Source organism: Rhinolophus sinicus, chromosome 3 (assembly GCF_057876585.1).
Source record: "Rhinolophus sinicus isolate RSI-liver-muscle chromosome 3, RSI-T2T, whole genome shotgun sequence".
Taxonomy (NCBI): Eukaryota; Metazoa; Chordata; class Mammalia; order Chiroptera; family Rhinolophidae; genus Rhinolophus; species Rhinolophus sinicus.
This window is the reverse complement of record NC_142503.1, coordinates 191,244,335-191,264,315: the sequence shown is the minus strand read 5'-3', so window position 1 is coordinate 191,264,315 and position 19,981 is coordinate 191,244,335. Positions and strand designations below refer to the sequence as shown.

Below are 19,981 nucleotides of genomic sequence, written 5' to 3'. Positions count from 1 at the left end.
CATTATTTTTCTCTCTTTTCTCACCTCTTGGTCCCAAAGGCACCCTCAGTTTCAGGGACTCGCACAATAATGCAGGGAGCTAAAATTCTCCTGGACTCTCAGCTTTCTTTCCAGAGGATTAGGAAAAAGCACGTCTGGGAGTAGAGAGTGTGGGGAATACCCCTAAGAGAAGAGAATGGGCAAAGGAGATTCCTAAGTCTGTATATGAACTAGCACAAGTACCAAGCAGCACATGAGCAGAACACACTTAAAGAAGCATAGCAAACAAATAAAACTGTATTATAAACACCATGTAAGTTCCAGAATAGCACGAGTGGCACAGGCACCAGGAAGACACACTAGCATAGCAGAGGCTTTGAACACTCAGCCGACAGTAGAGCCACCACCCACAGAGAAAGAAGCATAAGGTGTGATCTCAATTCAATCAGTGTGATCAACCACTAAAACAAACAAAAAAATCAACAGTTTCCGGAGACTTTTTAACAGAAACTGGAGTCTCACACCAAAATATCTTAAGTATCTAGGATACAATTCAAAATTACTCAATATACCAAGAACTAAGAAAATACATATAATCAATTCTGAAGAGAAAAGACAGTGAGCAAATGGCAACCAATGAAATTATCAGGCAGATCTTTTAAACAAGCTATTATAACCACGTGCCATTTTCAAATGAATGGAAAGGGAGACATTTTCAGCAGAGAAACAGAAGCTATATAAAAAAGAACTAAATGGATAAGAACGGATAGCATGTGGGGATTGTTTCTAAGAAAACAGATACGTCCTTGGGTCACTGGGAAGATGGCGGTACATTTAACTTGAGCTTTACCGTAAAGCAGTTGATCAGTCCTTTTTCTTGTCCTCAGCATTTTTCCACATCCCCCATTGTCCTATTTCCACTCATCTCAGCTTCCATCTACCTCAAAAGGTGATCTTGCTTCCTATTTCACAGAGAAAACGTAAGCCACTGGGCTTGAACCACCTTCCACATGTAACATAATGGCACCCCACCTTGCGTGAACTCTCAGAGAGAAACACAATAATCTTAGCTCTCCTCTAGGAACTTGTTTTACTAATTATCCATTCAGGCAGAGGAACGATTTTGAACACCCAGAAATTTCCCTATGTCCGAATTTATATAGAGGCTTTTCTAAAGAGAAGATCGTTTGAAAGAGCACATGCTTATTCCCTCCACCTGGAATGTCCCTTTTTCTTCTCTTCTGTGAACCCACTTATTTTTTAAGATCCAGCTCAGGAAGGGCCTTCCATGCCTATCTGAAGCCGGTGGGCATACCCTTACCATGTTCCCACAGCACTTGGCCCACTCCTCCGGCACTGAAATGCAATGCTTTCCTGCCATCGAAGTGTCCTATCTGTTTACCTCTGCCATGAAAGACATAGGCTAAAGGCATAGGGTAACACATAGACTTCTTTTCTCTATGTATTGCGTTACTTTCCAAATTGTCAAGAGACTATTTCCAAGCTTTGTGAATGCTGAATATCATATAAGTCTGGGCAGAATTTTACTAAATGATTAATAGTGTCTGCACAATGTGGGAATCACGTAAAGCTCAATGTTTTGGAATAACTAGACTCAGAAAGCTTAAAGACTTTGCTTTTCCTGTTGCAGATTTACGTTGATGAAGTGCCATTGCCATTTCCGGGTCACCCACTTATTGCCATCGCAGCCGCTGTAATGCTAGGGGGATTAATTTTTCTAACATTTATGCTTCAAATACGTAACATCCACCCATGGGATAAGTGCAGAAACTTGGTTAGAAGAAGCAAAGTGAAGTAATCAAATGTCAACGTCAGACAGCTGGCTTATAGATGAACATCTGAATAGTGAACATATGATTATCACAATTTTCTCTTTATTTTCTAGTTTTATTAGACAATTTTTAGGATACTATATTTAAGTGTTATTATAAAAACTAGATAAAATACTACAGAATTACCATTATAACTCAAATTGCTATTTGTCAATATGTTTACCCTTCCCTGCTCTAATTCTAAATATGCAGAAAATGTCTTAGGTCAGCACTTACATAGAGGATTTTCCTTAAGATATTTAGAAAAATAAAAAACGATGACCATGTTTGTGTGTGAACTGGGTTTTCCGTTTTTCAGCTTTTATTAACTGGAGCCCATTCTGTGTGTTCAGAGCCTCTTGGCCTTTATAGATAAAATCATCCGAGTTTCTCAAAGTAACTTCAAACTGGACTGTGGTCCCCAAGGAGAGGGAAATGTGACTCCCGTCATGGAGGTGTCGCAAGAACACGGTGACTGGGCGAGGTATTGGTTTACAAGGCTCCATGCAGAGCGTAGGATTCCAAAAGCTGTGCCCCTCCGCGTGCTGACGCCGCGCACCTGTTCCCAGGTAGTCAGGAAATGGGCAAGGCATTCAGAGATCAGACCGTCAGTCTCCTGGATAAGCTCAGGCGGAGAAGCACGCTGCTTTGACAGCATATGGAGAGGCCAGGCGTCTGGTCCAAAGAGCCCGCTTATGAGAGCTGTAAAGCAAGGCCGTGCAGTATATCATGGAAGTTGTTCTGAGATGGCTGGGGGAAAGGTGGATATAAGAAGCAGACTCAGGAGCCAGACACCTCAGGTTCGCCACCACTTCCTAGTTGTGTGTGACCTGGGCAAGTTAGATACTTAACTTCTTTGTGCCTGAATTTTTCCACCTGTAGAGTGGGGATAATAATACCTACCTAATAGGGTTACTGAGAGGGTCAAAACGAATAAATACATGTAAAGGACTTAGAACAATGCCCAGCTCTGTGAATACTATAAATATTAGCTGTTTTAGGTGTTGTTAGGTTGCAAGTCATAGAAAGTGATTCTGATTATAATAAAAAAAGGAAATTTATTGCAAGGATAGTACAGAAAGTCAGATAATCAACACAAAATCTGGACAATCAGTTCTTGTCACAGGCAGGAGTGAAACCTAGGACACAGGAGTTTGTCAAGTCTTCAGAGCGTAACTTGGGCCAGGGGTCTAGCGATAAAACATGGCATAGTGGTTAGAAGTGTAAGCTCCAGAATCTAACAGCCTGTTGTTGTTGTTTTTTCTTTCAATAAACTTTCAAAAATTTTAGAATAGTTTTAGATTTACAGAAACATTTTGAAGATAGTGCAGAGGGTCGCTATGTAAGCCACGCTCAGCTGCCCTGATGGGAACACCCTACAGCCTGATTTTTCTCTGGCTCCATCACTCACTAGCTGTGCGACCTTGGGGAAGTTATTTAGCCTAAGGTTCTATCCTGTGGTCAACTACATGTCACCCTTTGGCCAGTCAGACTTTCAGCACACAGGCCCGTGCTGGGCACACATCTGTCTTCCTGTACATGCAAAGATAACCCAGCCATTCTACATACAACCACAAATTCGTTCACCTATTCCCCCCCCCTTCCAAAAAAAAGAATATCCAAAGTCATGTATAACTATGGGGTTTAGAGGTAATGTTGTACAGCCACTGTTCTTGGAGTCTACACATCTGTAGGTGCTATGAATTTCTCTTAGTTTCTACCCCAAAGGGGAAAAAATGGTGATAATTATACTATCAGAAAAAAAGAAATGTGAATAGAGTCCGCGGCCCTTGTTTCCGTAGCTAATACCGAGGGCGATGTTAGATTTCTGTCTCCGTCCCACGTCCCATGTGCTCCCCGGCCTGCAAACGGCAGCTCAGCTGATTAGGAGCCTTTGGCCAGGAACACAACCGTTTCATTCCTGAGGGTGCTGAGCCTTTGGTAAACCTGGTCTCTGGTAGTGGTTATCTGTCACTGTGCATGCTATTTTCCACTGACCTTTATCCTTGGGTATGTGGCCCAGAACCCACGAAATTGACCTTGGTCCTCATTGTACTATAGCATCTTTATTTTCCCCAGTGAGATCCATTATCTTCTCTTTTGCCTGTTTGTATAATACGCCAAGAATCACACATGGCTACAAGGCCGTCTCAGTTTCCAGGTTAGTGGCATCATTATTGCGTTCGCTGGGAGAAGCATTTCTACACTGGTTAGATAGACCACGTGACTATCTGAGCCCAAAGTTGGGAGCACAAAAAGCCAGACTTCTTGGTAGAGGTTTATTAAGTGAAATATTAAAAAGAACCATTCACTCTCTACCCCCATGTCCCCCAAATTAATGTGCTCTAGCCGTAGGAAGCATCTCTGGATATTGGGTACTACTGACATGGAACATATATTTCATCCAGCCAGAGATCACCAGTGTCCAATGGGCCACTGTGCACGAACTTTCAAGGGGCCTTCTTGTATCACCAGGTATGAAGACCACCTGTTTCTGGGTGATAGAGTCTACAATAATGTGACAAATCCCCCAAGACATCAACTTCTTGCCTCTGTTCTTTTTGTGAAGTGATTAAGGATTGGGTCAGAGGCACATTGTGAGGGATTAAAACATTCAGAGTCCCGAAGCACTGAAAAGATTATGGCATCTCGCCATGTGTAATTTAAATTAAAAATTCGTTGGTTTCAAAAAAAAAAAAAAAAATTCGTTGGTTTCCACCATGGTGTACCATGGCCAGGGCCCAACAGTGAGAAGGTGATGGTGCAGCCTCAATCTCACCTTCAGATGCTTGCAAAATAGATCTTGGATTCAGGTGTGGCTTTATGAGCTCGTGAATACGCGGATAGAGGGTTGTATGGGTGGTTTTGATGGGTACATATACCTCGTATTAGATGGTGTGCAACAGTGTCATTCTGAAACAAAGTCAAGAAAACAGCTGTGTCACGTCCTGCTGAAAAGAGATAAGGTGACTCTGCTCCAAAGTGTCTCCCACTAGAAACGATTCATGAAGTGAGAAATTGTTGAGAAGGCAATACAGTGTGTGCTTTTTTGTTGTCCTTTGTTGGGAGTGTAGTCCTACAACATTTATTCACATTGTTTTGATTACCCTTATGCTATTACCAGATAACAGTAATTGCTGTGGGATTGGTTTTATTTAAAAAAACTGATATAACACAAAACTTAAGTGTACGTCAAAATTAGAATAGCTTCTTTATAGATCTTCTGATTGGAAAAGTCTAAATAAATTCATCAGAGTTTTACTATTCTCATGTCTTCTTTTCTTTCTTTCTTTTTTCTTTTTTCGGTTACCCCATTCCTTATGTCGGTACAGAAAGTAGTGGAGATGAAGAATTACCATGGCAACCTATAAGGCATTCAGAGCAAATGTGCAGGCATGCTTTCTGTATAATAAAGATAATGTCCCTTTTCTGGAGCAAAAGGCAACATGCTTGGGGCCCATCATAAAAGATTGGGATTCCCTCAGCTCAGAGTTCCTTTCAGATGACACAGCACACCATCTGTGCACCTGTTCTCTGGCCCTCTTTGTATCAACCTGGGGCGCAGGTGCAGGGTGGGGTGCAAAAATGCTGTTACTCTAGCTGCTGCTGTTGCTGAAAGTAACAAAGAATCTGCTGTTTTGTCCCCGGAGTCTGTCTTCAACCAGCATCCAGGAAACCACCTTGTTAGTTTGCAAAGAGGTTAAAATCGCAGACCCTTCACAGTTGTTTACAAAATAAGACAAATGTGTTGACAAATCTTCTGGGTCACCAGAGAAGAGTGACCATATATTTACCGCAATCTGACCTGGGCTAGGCCCCACTCAAAGCTGCCTACTTTTCCGCCAGCATGCATTTGAGCAGAATATTTTAAATGACCACGTGCCCTGATGGTCTACCAGGTATTCTTCCTCTTCCTCAGTGGTAGAGAATGCAAGGTGCTCTGGCCTGGCCGGGCTTTTGGAGTGGGAGATCCCCACGGGCTCCACGATAATGCATTAACCCAAACTTTGCTACAGTTTATTCTTGCTGAGTTTGACCTTCTACTCCATCACTCCTGTATCTTACCAAGACAGCTTAAGAAGTTGCTTCTTCATGCTCTTCAGGCCCTGGCAACAGAGTGTTCTATAGCAAAGTGAGGTGGTCAGCTCACACCCCACTAGACTGGGGCCAGAGCCAGAAGTGGGAAGTATATGGCTGCCCAGCCAGGGCAAGGCCTGTGCTTGAAATGGAGCAATACGCCACAGGCTTCATGGCTTGTCTGTACCGCGATGGCTGTGTCCACTCTGCCGTCATCATAGTGACCACACCAGGCCGGGCCATCCGAGGCACCGCTCATTTCCAGCGACATCGGGGATCCGATTTTAACCACAGTGCTCCCCACCGTCACCTGGTCCTACCAGACAGTGTAATATGTAAGAGCTTGGGATCCAGGGTAAGGACATCTGGAATGGAATGCCGCCTTTGCCACGTTCTAGCTGTGTCACCTTGGGAAAGTTATTTAACTTCCCCGTGGCTCAGTTTCTTGGTCCATCTAATGATGATTGGACTACTGGGGAATTGAAGGAGTTAATACACATAGAGTGCTCAGCACAGAGCCTGGCACCTAGAAAGTGCTATAGCTGAGTTAGCTGTGTGCAGGGGAGGTCAGGAGCACATTGTAAAAGGTTCAGAGGCTGCCTTTATCAATCTGCTCCTAGTGACGAGAAGGGGAGAGAGACTTCTCCATGTTGTCAGTCTTTGACTTCTCTCTCCACTGGGTCAGGTGCCTCCTGGCCTTCCAGGGCCCCCCAGCATGGAGCAGATATCGGGCAGGGTTTGCAATAATCAGTCCAGTCCCTTGGAACCCCAGCTTGCAGCCTTAGCTCGCATATTGAATACAGTCTCAGTATGATAATGAATTAAGACTTGAGCACATGTTATGTTCTTCCATCTTTGATCACACATCTCAAAACTTCTGGCCCGTAAAAGCTTCCCCCGAGTTTTGACAATAAAAGGAACACATTTCTACAATTTGCAAGTCTATGGTGTACCTCTTTTCAGTTCCGATTATGCTCCCTCCCATTTACTCGGAGTCAGAACCCACCATTCGGCAGAGAGTGCCACTGACTGGAGGGATGTCACGATTTAGCCCTCAAGGGAGGCACATCAGGAAATGGCAACGATTTCACTGAAGGAAGAACTGAGATGATACTTGGTTGATGAGCATTTAGTCAGTTTTTTTAGCAGCAGCAACCCTCAAATCTCAGCTCTCAGTGGCTTATGACAATAAGCTCACTGGTCTGTGGATTGGCTGTGGTGGTTCTGCTCCAGGCAGTTGTGCCCCACATGTCTGCCCTCTGGAACACAGGCTGAAGGGCAGGAGTCACCCTCGCAGCTCTTTTCATGGCAAAGGACTGGACAGGAGAGACGCAGCCAAACCATCTGAACTGTCTAAAGCAAGGGATGCTCATTGTGTCTGCTCATTTTCCATTAGCCAGACCAAGTCACGTGACCAAGCCCAGCACACCTGTAGGCCAGGAATATGCACTGCTCTCATTGTAAATGTTGAAGATCCCACTTTTACCCAGTTGCTTTGTTATCTACTGCTCCACAATTTAGTGACTTAAGACAACAACCATGCTTCTTGCTCACGATGATGTGGTCTGGGCTGAACTTAGCTGGGTGGTTCTACTGGTCTTCTCAGTGGTCATTCATGCACAGCCTTCAACTGGTAGGTTGGCTGGGGGCAGGGCTCAGCCATGTACCTGATGTCCGAGCTTTCTCTCTCCATGTAGTCTCAGGGCCTCTCCTTTTCAAGAAATCTCTCCATATGGCGTCTCTATATGGCTTCTCTACCAGGGCAGCCAGATCAGCTTAGGGCTCCTAAAATGCAAAAGAGGGAGCTGCCACACTTTCGCCTGGTACTGACACAACATCATCCACATTCTGTTGGCTAAAGCAAGTCACCAACCTCGCCCAGATTCAAGAGAAGAGGTCTATGCACACTCATGAATATTGGCAGGTGAGGTTCACTGAAGGCCACCAATGCAGCTGACTACCAGAAACCGCCCTCCTCAGCAAACCACCCTCCTTTGTATGCTGGGGCTAGAACATCCAAGATGACTTCCTAACTCCCAGGCCTAGCTCCTCAGCTGGGTTGGCTGGAACAGCGGGGGACTGGCCAGGCATCTGTCTCCCCACGTGGCCTCTCCATGGAACTAGCTTAGGCTTAGCCACAGACCTTAGTACATTGGTAGGTGGACTTCTTACACGGCGATTGGCTTCCCCCAGAACACAAAAACAGGAGATGCCAGATTTTAATACCTGGACTTTGAATTCTCATACTGTCAGTTCTGCTTCATTCTCTTGGTCAAGATAGTCCCAAGGCCAGCCCAGATTCAAAGAAAGGAGAAAGAGACTCCACCTCCTTTGAGTAGCAAGGTGATATTGCAAAAGAGCCTATGCTTTGGGAGGAATTCTTGCAGTCATATAATCTGCCACTTTGATGTTCAGCTAAGAAATCTACTTGGGCTGTGAACTCAACTGGCAGTCTACTTCAGAAATCCACAAAATCAGTTGTGAACCAACTTATCATCATCTCAGCTTTCGGCCACAGGCAATGAAAGCTTCATTCAGAAGGGTCACAAAATAGTTCTGACCAAGGCTGTTTTGTCTAGACCAATAATTTTGGAACTTGAGTCAGTATCATCAGAAAGAACCATCCAGACCTGAAGCTGGTACCAGCACTCCTCTTTCAGTAGTCAATTCATATCCAGCCCTTCCTCCCTGCCCGACCCCATGGCCTGTCATACCCAATTAGTCCAGGACCCTGCACTAACCCAGGCAGCTCCAGGCTGCAGCAACAGGAGTTCCTGGCCAGACCTTTTTCACACACTGTCGTCGCGTGACTAAGCTCCCAGCCACCATCACCACCACCACTTCCATCTCTGCGGCTCTGATTGAAGTTAACAGTCCTCAGCAAGAAGCTGGCTGAAGGAGTCTAAGTCAGATGGTTATCCGTAGATCAGTCAGCTGTGGCCAGGGAAAGGGTCACACAACCTGTCGTAGCCCTTCTGCTCATTGGGGCAGTCCCCAGAGAAGAAAAATACATCATGTTTTAGCTTGGCAATGCCTCTGATTGGTGAGGAACACGAAACCTTGTACTGAGATGCTTAGATGCAACTATAAACAAACCAGGATGCTTTGTCTTCAGGAGCTCACAACATAGTGGGAGCCTAAGACGCACAAACATAATTTCATGTAAGACAGTTCTAAAGCATAGTAACAGAGTAAGCAGGAGGTATTATTGGGGCATAGAGGAGGAAATAGTTGGGTGACTTTTTTTTAAATTGGATCTTGAAGGATGATAAAAGTTTCGAGAGGTCAAAAAGAAAGTAGAATTTGGGCAGAAGATACATCAATAACAAAGAAGTTGAAGAAAAAATTTCAGGGAAGTAAAGGAACGTTGCGTAGCCTCGTATAGTACAGGAGAACATGGTAGGATGTGTGCGAACCATTTCACATTGTCTATGGATTTGAGTCGGTTAAAGACATTATTTACGTTCAGTTTGCATGACTAAAAGAAGAAAGCAACACAAAAAGTTGTAAGGTTTTCTAACAATGAAAATAATGTGATTTATTAAAAATCCAGGCGTTTTGTTTTCTTCCTGCTCTCCCCTGCTCCTATGATAAATGGAAACAACCTTGTGAAGATCCTTCTATACCTTTCTTTCTGTTCATATATAGTTGTCCCCACCCCACCCCATCCCCCATTATAAATTGGCAGAATGGGTATTAAAAGAGTGGTTCTGGAAGTGAGGATGTAAAGGATTGCAGGCTCTGTTCTCAATGATCTGGTACTTTTTCCATGAGAACGAAAAATTTATACCTCAACAACTGTCAGATGGACCCTAAATCTTCAAGCGTTCACTTGGGGTCAAAGACCTGGAGTCCAATATATTTAGTAGGACCTGTACATTTAAACCTCCCAATAAAGTGGCTGCTGTCCTACTCATAGAAAATGGTCAAATTTACCCTCAAAGTCAAGTCAATTTTAACAAGTGCTTATCAGGCTCTCGTGCATCCAGCACTGGTTTGGTATCTGTAGGGAAAATCAAAGTTGGGCAACAGTCATTGCCTGTGAGGAGTTTCTAAGTTAAGTTTTATGAATAAATTTTGGTTCATTCCATATTCAAAACTATTCTCATGTATGATATTTTTTTTTATGTCACTCTTGGTAAAAGAGTGACATCACGGGAACACCTTTAAAACCATGGGAAACACAGACAAATATCTAGTATTTAGAGACATTTCCATTTTTAGCATAATGATAAAACTTGAGGCTATTTAGGGTAATTACAGTAATGCTATAAAGCCCTTTTATTTGAATGACGGCTAACCTTATTCCGTTTGTGGCAACCAGTACTCACCAGTCCTCTCCTTTCTGAAATGGCAAGCATTTCCCCCTCTTCATTCAAGAGCCATCGATGACCCTGGTGTGTTCAGGAATCAGCTCAGCAGCTGGTGGACCTCAGCTGAGTCCTGCTACGTTCTTTCAGTGTCCGTAGTGAGGGAGGCATCTCCTCTGACCTTGGAAAGGTTACTAGTTAGTTATGCTGACTGTCGGCTCTTGAGCACGTTGAAGTAAAGCTTTCTTTTTCTGATGGCAAAGTTCTTTTCTGGCAGAGGAACGTTATAACCACAGTCTGTATGCCTTCTAGACTCATAATTTGACCTTGCTTGAACCATTCTTGCATTCCTAGACTAAACCTTACTTGATCAGGATGCTTTATTTTTCTAATACCCTCTTGAGTCTGGCTAGCTAATATTTTATTCTGGACATTTATGACTGTAAATGTAAGGGAAATGAGCCTATAACTTTCTTTCTGGTACTGTCTGTATCTGGTTTGGGCATAAAAGTCGTTCAGTCATAAAATGAATTTGGCAGCTTTCCTCTTCTCTTTTATGGAAGTGTTGTTCACTGAAGGTATGGATTTTCTGTTCCATAAAGGTTTTATTAACTCACTAATAAAACTATCAACGGTAGGCCTCACTCAGCTTCACTCTTTTTTCTACTTTATACAACCTCCTGGATTTATTTATTTTTAATTTTACTGAATACTGACATTTCATCCCCATTTTCTACTCCAATGCCTTCTAAAAACATCTCTTGGTTTTCCAGCTTACTATGTTCTTCTAAGCTATCCATTTGACCATTTATTCCCATATATTGAGTTTCTTGATTTGATATTATTCATTTATTGGACAAATACTTATTAAGTGTCAGGCACTGTTCTGGGCACCCACTTATCTGTATAAACCTTTATAAGGGATAAGGAGCAGATTTTCTCCCTCCTCCAATCAGTCTTTTGTCCCTCAGTGATGGAAGAGACATTTTGTTCTTTAGTTGAGCCTCTGTTTTATATCAGGACAGGTATGTTTATTTGTGGTACTTTGGTCTTTTATTTTTATCCTATACTGAAGCTACCTCTCGTTTTTTCTAATACTGTAAAATATATTTCAGCTTTGAGGTGCTTGTTTTCTTTCACTTTAGAGTTTAGAAACAGCATATACATCATGAAGCAACAAAACTTTTGGATTCTAATAGTTTGTTTTAATTTGGTAGAGATAATTTCCTCTCTGTTTTCTTTTCTAGCTTGAGCACATTAATATCTCTTTATTCACACACATTCGTTCATTCATTTAATAAGTAAATATATAATATTTGTTGTTTGTTTCTATAGTGGTTTATTTATTTAGCATGTTCTGTGTCCCAGGCCACCTGCTAGGTGTTGGGACTATAAAGATGCAGAGAGCACATCCTCTTCCCTTGTACAATCTGGGATCTACCAGATGGAAAGAACATACAAGTTTAACCAAATACATTCAGGTGTGGTGCCATCACAAAGAAGTGATTATCAAGATAATTAACTTAAAGGAAAGGAGGACCTAAAAGCAATAAAATTAGCGAAGAGTTTGTGTAGGGGGAAAGGCTTACTCTATCTATAATTCAGGGAATGGTGTGCAAATGAGGGGGGCCTTGAATATGAAGAAGGAAGGGTAGTGACATATGGGAAGAGTAAGTCATTATCGTCATTGTTTTTGCTTTTTCCTGATGGTATTTTTTTTTTCCAGATTATGGTTACATGTTAAATAATGTCTGGGCCTTGTTCACTTTCCTAGAAGTAAAGAGACTCACAGGTTCATAAGACACCCCCCAACCGCCATTCATGGTAATGTTGACCATCATCTTGGCCATCTTGGTCATTCTTTATCAAAAAATGTCTCCCCCAACTCAATTTATACAGAACAAAAGAGTAGTGCTTGAAATCTGATTTTTTTACTTTTTAACATTTTCTTCAAACAAGTGCCATTAAGATTAGAAACGCTTTTTATACTGTGCTCATTGTTAAAGAAACTGGTGAGCTTACATCGTTGATTGGTGTTCCAAGGGAAAACGTCAATGATAATACAGGTAAAAATTATTTGTGTTACTTCTCTTACAAGTAGATTATAGTTTAAATGTTAATAATACATGTATGGAGACTTATTTGTGCATTGAACTATTTTGAACCAAATTTTGAACTTGATAAAAAGGTTAGTAATTTGTTTTAATCATCTTTCAATGCTAAATTTACAAAAATTCAGACTAAATACTTTCATGAGTATATCTACCAAAAAAGTGTCATATAACCTAACTTCCTAGTACTATAAATATTTCCATTTGTTCTCAAAGGTTTTTAATCCAACAATTCTGTATGGACCGATAAAGAGACTAATTTCAATAAAAATTTGTGTTAATAAGAGTAAAATTAAATAATCTTTTAAGTGCTAAAGGAAGTGATGATAGTTTGAAAAGCTCATTTAGTTATTAATATAAAGGAGCAATAGAGAACACAAAACTTTGAATGTAAGGTGTTTAACTTGTCAGAATTTTATTCAGAACGAAAGACAATGGGGCAAAGAAGAGTAATATGGAATTTGTCACTTGAGGAAATAATCATTTGGAGTTACTGAAGTTCTGAGATGTATAGGATGTTAACATTAAAATCTAACAAGAATTGGCAAAGATTGAAAACATAATAATACCTAGTGTTCATGAGAATAGTTGTTTGAATGTAGGTTGGTTGAACCTTATAGGAAGGTAATTGGTAATATACATGTATTTCAAAAGCTTTGGATATATTCATACTGTTTGTCCAAGAGGCCCCACCTCAATGCATTTATCATAATGAAACAACCTGAACTAAACATAAAAATTAGGGATAAGAAGGGCTGATATTCAAAAATTTAAACAACCACTATGGCATAGGATCAACTAATCAGCGTGAACACCTATCTAACCATTTTTTGTACCAACACATCTGAGTCAAATGTATAAACACCCTGCAGGAGTGTTTATAATAGCAGTCAATTAGAAACCAAATGTATAGCAATAGGAAATCAGCTAAATTAGTTTTGATTTATGGTAGAATATAATGAAGTTAGGTTTTTAAGGAAAAAAATGACACAATAAACTTAATGCAAAGTTAAGGAATAAAATAATTATAAAATACTGTATACTGTGTGATCCAAATATACAATACAATCCAACTTTTATTTAAAATATACAAACTAAGAAAATACTGCAAAATTACCTGCAGTTACGTGCTGGGTAAGAGAATAAGAGCTGCTTTTAATTTTTTATGTTTTGTAGACTTCTACAATAAACTAGTTTAATTTTATAAAAGATAAATGTATTTAACAATATTATGACAAGAGATGTTTTTCATGTTTTGGTTTTTCTTTAGGGAATCAGACTTTATTTGAAGACACTGATGATGAAAGAAATTGTGGTGATTCCTGATTACAGTGTTTCCTTATTACTGAAATTAAGGGTAAGCAGAAAGCTTTGGAACTTGCCACAATGCTTTAAAAAGTGCCAAACGCAAAGAGCTTTCCACCAAAGACTTGACTCTTAAATGACTTTGGGTGTAAAAATGAGATTAAATAGCTGGTTTATTCCAGCAAATGTCAGCATTGGATTCAAAAGACTCTTCTACAGAATGCAGTGGTCTTAAATATATTGATTTGGGGTCATTTCAAGATTTTAAGACCATCCCAGCTGTTAAAAGGTGAGCTTGATACCTGTCACCTATCTTTCACACCTACCCCAACTTTATCCAAAAATTATATTTACTACGTTTATGAGGTACACAATGAAATTCAGTTGATCTTAGATTAGTTCTAGCAGTTATAATTCCTTCTGAAAGGACATTTTTCTTAGTCTCTTGAATTTTCAAATTTTTTTTCATATCAAAGTGCTAGTATTATTTCCATATATAGGTGACATTTTAAAACCAACTTTATTAAAATATCATTTATATACCATAAAATTGACCTGTTAAAGCATATAGTTCAATTATTTTTAGCATATTTAGAGAGTTAGGCAACTATCACCATGATCTAATTTTAGAATATATCATCACCTCAAAAAGAAACCTCATGCCCGTTGGCAGTCACTCCCCGTTTTGTACTTCCTGCCCTAGGCAACCACTATTCTACTTTCTGTCTCTGTAGAGTTGCTATTTCTGGACATTTCATATAAATTGAGTCACACAGGATGCAACCTTTTGAGACCTGCTTCTTTCACTTAGCATCCATGTTGTATCATGAGTCAGTATTTCATTTATTTTTATAGTATTCTATTACATACATATGGATATTTGGGTTGTTTCAATGTTTAGGCTATTAATGAGTAATGCCACTGTAAACATTCACATCCAATTCTTTTCGTGGCGATATGCTTTCATTTCTTTTTGGAAGATACCTGGGAGCAGGATTGCTGAGTCACGTAGTGACTCTAGGTTTAACATTTTGAGGATCTGCTGACTTGTTTTTCAAAGTGGTTGCTCTGTTTTATTAGGTTGGTTTTTGCAATTATTTTTATTGGTTTTATTAGGTTGGTTTTTGCAATTATTTGCGGTTTTTGCAATTATTTTTAACCTTTAAACCGCAACTACTTTTGCACCAACCTAATACATTCTCACCAGCAGTGCAGAGTTCCAGTTACCCCACATCTTTGCCAACACTTTATATTGTCTGTCTTTTTTATTATAAACATCCTGGTGGGTGTGAACTGGTATCTCAGTGTAATTTTCATTTTCATTTCCTTAATAACTATGATGTTGAAAATTTTATCATGTGCTTTTTGGCCACTTTGATAATCTTCTTTGGGAAAATGTCTATTTGTTAAAAGACCATTCTTTCACATAGTTGACTTTTTAATAGTAAAGTTGATTATACATGTCTCTATTATTAAACAATGTAAACTTGTGGACAACATAAAAAAATACAAATGGGAATATAGAAGAGAAAAAAATCCACATTGCTACTACCTAAAGACAACTACTTTTAACAGTTAAAATATGCAGTATGTGCATATATATGTATATATATTTAACTTAATTTATATAGGATTATACTATACATTTTATTCTGTTTCTTCTCTTATTATTCAACACTCGGCTTTGTGTACATCTAGTCTGTTGCTGTTAATGAATACATAATAATTCATATTATAAATATACATTTACCACATTTATTTCCCTAATGGTAAAACTTAGATTGCCTCTACTTTCCCCAACCATAAACACCACTACCACAAGCATCTCAGTACATGTCACCTTCAGAGCAAGAGTAGAAATTTTCCTGATATATACACCTAGAAGTGGAGTTGCTGGGTCAAAGAGAATTCACATTCTTAATTTTGTTAAGTATCTCCAAATGATTGTTTCTAGAGTGTCCTTACCAGTTTATGTTGTCATCAAAACTGAGTGAGTTCCCATGTACCCCATCTTCGCCAACATTTAGCAGTGTACATCTTTTTAAAATTTTTGTCGTTCTGGTGAGGGTAACAGGGTACCTAAAGTTTTCATATGTATCTCCCTGACAACTAGTAAGTTAGACCCCTCTTCATATGCTTGTTAGCTATTCAGGCTTCCCTCTGTGTTTATTGTCCCCTGCCCAGGTTTCTACTGAGTATCATTATTTCTTAGTGATTTGCGTGAGCCTCTTACATATTGAATGGTTTCCACTGTTTTGATCATAATCAACAGTAAGAAATATATTTTACATCACAACCAAAACATATACTTTATATAATACATTAATATATAAAAATTAAACTTGAACAGATTACTAATTATGTATGTAGTGATTATATCAATAATATTTAATTATATATATTAAATATAGGTAATTGTATATTATATATAGTTAAATATATAAATATTAAATAAAATATATATTATATATTAATATATAAATTATATATATTAAATGTATATTACATCTATATAATTAAATATATAATTATATGTTAATATGTATTTATATATTCTACATGCATAATTAAACATATGTATATATTCCCAACCAATATACACTGGATGTATATATGTATATTTTTAAATTTTAATTTACATTATATAAACAAAAGGTTGATGAGCATATTCCCCGAGTACTTATTATGCACTATTCCATTCTGCTTTATATTTTTAAATGTTGATTGCAATCCAATAAATTGAATTTGTCACCCAACAATGGGCTACAAATCATAGTCTAAAATCGATCGTCCTTGATGTAATCCCTGATCAGTTATAGATATGCAAGCCTCTCCCAGTCTGCCATGTCTCTGTTAATTTTGCCAACAGATACATTGTTTATCGGAAATATTTAATTTTGATGTACTGAAATTCATCCATTATTTACATCTTGATTAGGAAATTTCCCTCCACTTCTAGTTCACGTAGGTATTCTCTTACATTTTCTTCAATTCAATTCAAAACTTTGAATTTAGGGCTTCAGGTTGAAACCCACCTTTTTAATTTAATATAAGGTGGGGATTCAATTTTATTTTCTTTATTTTTCTCCGTAGAGTGAACCAATTAGCCCAGTACCATCAACTTTTTTTTTTTTTTTGCCATCCTTTGTGGTACCTTATTAATCATATATCAAATTCCCACAAAACATAGGTTTATTTCTGTTTTTTGGTCCATTGGTTGGTTTTGCACAAGTACTCTATTGTTTGGTCACTTTCTCATGTGACTTATATCAAAGACAAAAATTACACAAGTAAAGAGATTGATTTTTTTTTTCAGGCAATCAGGAGAACATCCAAGATCCAAATATCAGAGAGTCTCAGGAGGGTAGTTTTGCCTTAGATTTTTAAAGGGAGGAGTAAACAATTGCAGATGGGGTGATTTATAGTTGGGGTTGTTTTTTTAAGCAGGAGGAGTCTCAGTCAGTTATGTGAACAGGAAATGTTTTTTCTCTGTGGTTAGCTAGTTTCAGGGGACAAACAGTTTTAATCTGAGCAAATCAATCATGAGACAAAGAATGGGAAGTTGGAAGGTCAGTGTTTGGCCTTGTGAGTAGGTTCCGGCAAAGGCAGAAAGTTCTGCGTTTGGCCTTGTCAGTGTCCCCTCTTGTTCCAGACAAACATCATCTGTCTTAGAACAATCTTAGGGATTCGAGTAATTTCTGTGGGGCTTTGGTCAATGCTCAGTGAAATTGTCCATGGCGTTAGCAGTTTCTCATTGGCATTCTTCTGAAGCAATAGCTAAACCATCTGTTAAGCTCTGATGGTGGTCTGTAGCAGCTGAGAAAGGGTTCTGGAGACAAAGCATTTAATTAGGAGGATACTTATAAGATAAAGCAGAAAAATGATGATTACATGTTGTATTAAGTAGTAAAACCAAGGTTCCAGCGGGAACCCGTCAGGTGGATTCCAGGAAATTAGTGTGGAGAAGTCCTTTGATGATGGGGTTAGGACTGTGGTCGCAAGGCAGTGACTTTCTTGGTTAGCATCTCAAATGCCCTTGATTATGATGTAGAGGTCAGAGAAGTTTAGGGGAACAAATATGCAAAAATTGAGGGCCCTGAATGTGTGTAGGTAAATGAGAAATAGAGAAGGACATGATAAGGAGAGCAAAAATAAAAAGGAAAAGGGAAGGTGTGGCTCAAGAAAGTCCTGAAACTAATGAACAACAGAAAAATGAAATAATGATGAAAGGACAGAAAGGAGCGTATGGAGGAGACTAGATAAGAGAATCCTAGGGAATTATGTTCCAGCGTCATGGGTAGAAGCTGACTCTCTTGTGATGTCACCTGCTTGTTCCAAAATCCGTGAGAAAACAGTCTGTCTCATGTCATAATCTGCTTCTGGAAGCTCTCAAAAAGAGTCGCAGTTTAAGGTCTCCTGTTGAGGTGAATTTCCCCAAATTCAAAATAAGACAATTTTTAAAATTGTGAAACACGAACACAGGTTGTATTTCTTGTTTTGCAACAGTGTAAGTGGTTAGAAAGACAGTATAAAGGTACCTCCCACCTGGGTCCAAGATCGGTCTTTTGGTGGTATCTTTTCTAGAAGACTAGGTCTTCAACCTGAAGATAACGGCTGAGGTGGAATGTCTGCGGGAGAGGCAGATTTGAACTATTGGTAACAAGTATGCGGTACCGAATAAGATCGTGGCAGTGTTTACGAGTATCAGGCTGGATCAGATTTGAATCTGCTATGGCCCAGCAAGAGAATGGCACCCTCATTGGCCTGATAGCAATTATTCCATAAAGGGATAATCAATATTCAGAGGACAGTGAGGATCAAAGGATCATCAGGGTCAATGGCAAGACGTTGGGCCAAAGCAGGTTGAGTTTCTCAGAGCTTGGCTAGTTTGGATGTACGAGCACCGCTGGCCCATTCTATTTTTTGAGAATTGAGGTTGGTGAGGACAGCACGGTTTTGTGAGAGTGGATGTGCTCACTGAGTATCTAGAATAACCTTAGCAAGAAAGTGAGCTCCTCCATCACTAGAGAGGACCAAAGGGACCTATCTCCCAAGTGGGGACAGTTCCTTCTAGCAGCCACTTAGCGAGAGCAGGGCAATGGCCTGTTTGCAGGAAAGAGCTCCCAACCACTCTTTTTAGAATGGAGACTATGGTTAGAGCACATGTGTACCCATGAGACTTTAGGAATTTAATCGAATCCATTTGCCAGATGAGAAAGGGACCTGAAGGAGCTGGCTGTCATCCTGGCTCTTCCTTGACATTTTTACCAGGATGATGTTTCTGGCAGATGAGACATATTGAGGTTACCTGTTCAATATGAGGGCTGAAGAGTTCCCGCCAATATTTATGGAGGACACCTTTAAGATTTCCTCCATCGTAATCTTACGCAGGTTGTGGATCATTTTGGTCACTATAAATAAAAGGGAAGTGCCTGAGCCACTGGGTCTAAAGTGAGGATAAAGTATCAACAGGCCGGTGGCTTGTGTTCTTGAGTAAGGATGCCTGAAGCCTGTCCTTCCCTTTCATGTTTATAAAGGGAAAAGGGTAATGGGTTTTCACTTAGAGTCCTAGAGAAAGAAGGCGGGGCATCGGTAAACCCTCGAGGCATGACAGACAGTCCATGCATATTGTTGGTTTGCACATGTGAAGGCAAAAAGGTATCGTGAGTTGGGGTGAAGAGGTATATTGATAAAAGCAGAATATAATTCGGTGACTATGAAGTAGGTGCGTGGTATAGAGGCCAGAATGGCATGGGGCAGGAACTAAAGGACACCTGGGTTCGACAGTCTGTTTCTTGTCCATACGCCTTGCACTGGCCAGGATCTCATGGTGGTAAGCTTCTTTACTGGGAGTAGGAGCTAGTGCAGGGACTGGCTGGTGGGGACTAAGCGGCCCGAAGTGATAGATTAAAAGCCATGGAGGGCTTCTGCTTTTAAAGGATACTGTGGTCATCTTAGAAGTGACATGGAAGGGTTTAATTCTACTCTGAGAGATCCAGCCTCCCAGATTTGGCCTGTAAGTGGAGTGAGCAAGTCCAAAGGGAATCAGGTATCTTAGTTAACGTAGTTGGTACTTGCCTTACTCTATTTGGGCTGCTATAACGGAGTACCATAGATGGGTGGCTTATTTTTCACAGTTCTGCAGGCCGAGAAGGCCAAGCTCAAGGTGGGCGCATATTTGGTATCTAGTGAGAGCCTGCTTGCTGGTTCATAGATGGCCATCTTTTGGCTGTGTCCTAACATGGTGGCAGGGATGAGGGAGTTTGCTGGGGTCTTTTTGACCCCAGCAAAGCCCTCATGATCTAATCACCTCCCAAAGGCCCCACTCCCAAATCCCATTGGGGGTTAATTTTCCACATATAAATGT

At 40.0% G+C, this 19,981-nt stretch overlaps 1 protein-coding gene and 1 pseudogene across 1 annotated transcript in view; both read left to right on the top strand.

Annotated features, from left to right (window-relative positions):
- CATSPERB (catsper channel auxiliary subunit beta) overlaps positions 1-2,098 on the top strand; it is a 65,060-nt gene extending 62,962 nt beyond the window's left edge. Inside the window, 1 exon segment of the mRNA XM_074326742.2 lies at positions 1,631-2,098. Within this exon segment, the coding sequence (XP_074182843.2) occupies positions 1,631-1,834 (204 nt within the window). The 3' untranslated portion in view covers positions 1,835-2,098.
- Positions 2,099-4,531: 2,433 nt separating this feature from the next.
- On the top strand, positions 4,532-5,077 carry LOC141570810 (small nuclear ribonucleoprotein E pseudogene; annotated as a pseudogene).
- The last annotated feature ends 14,904 nt before the right edge of the window (positions 5,078-19,981 follow it).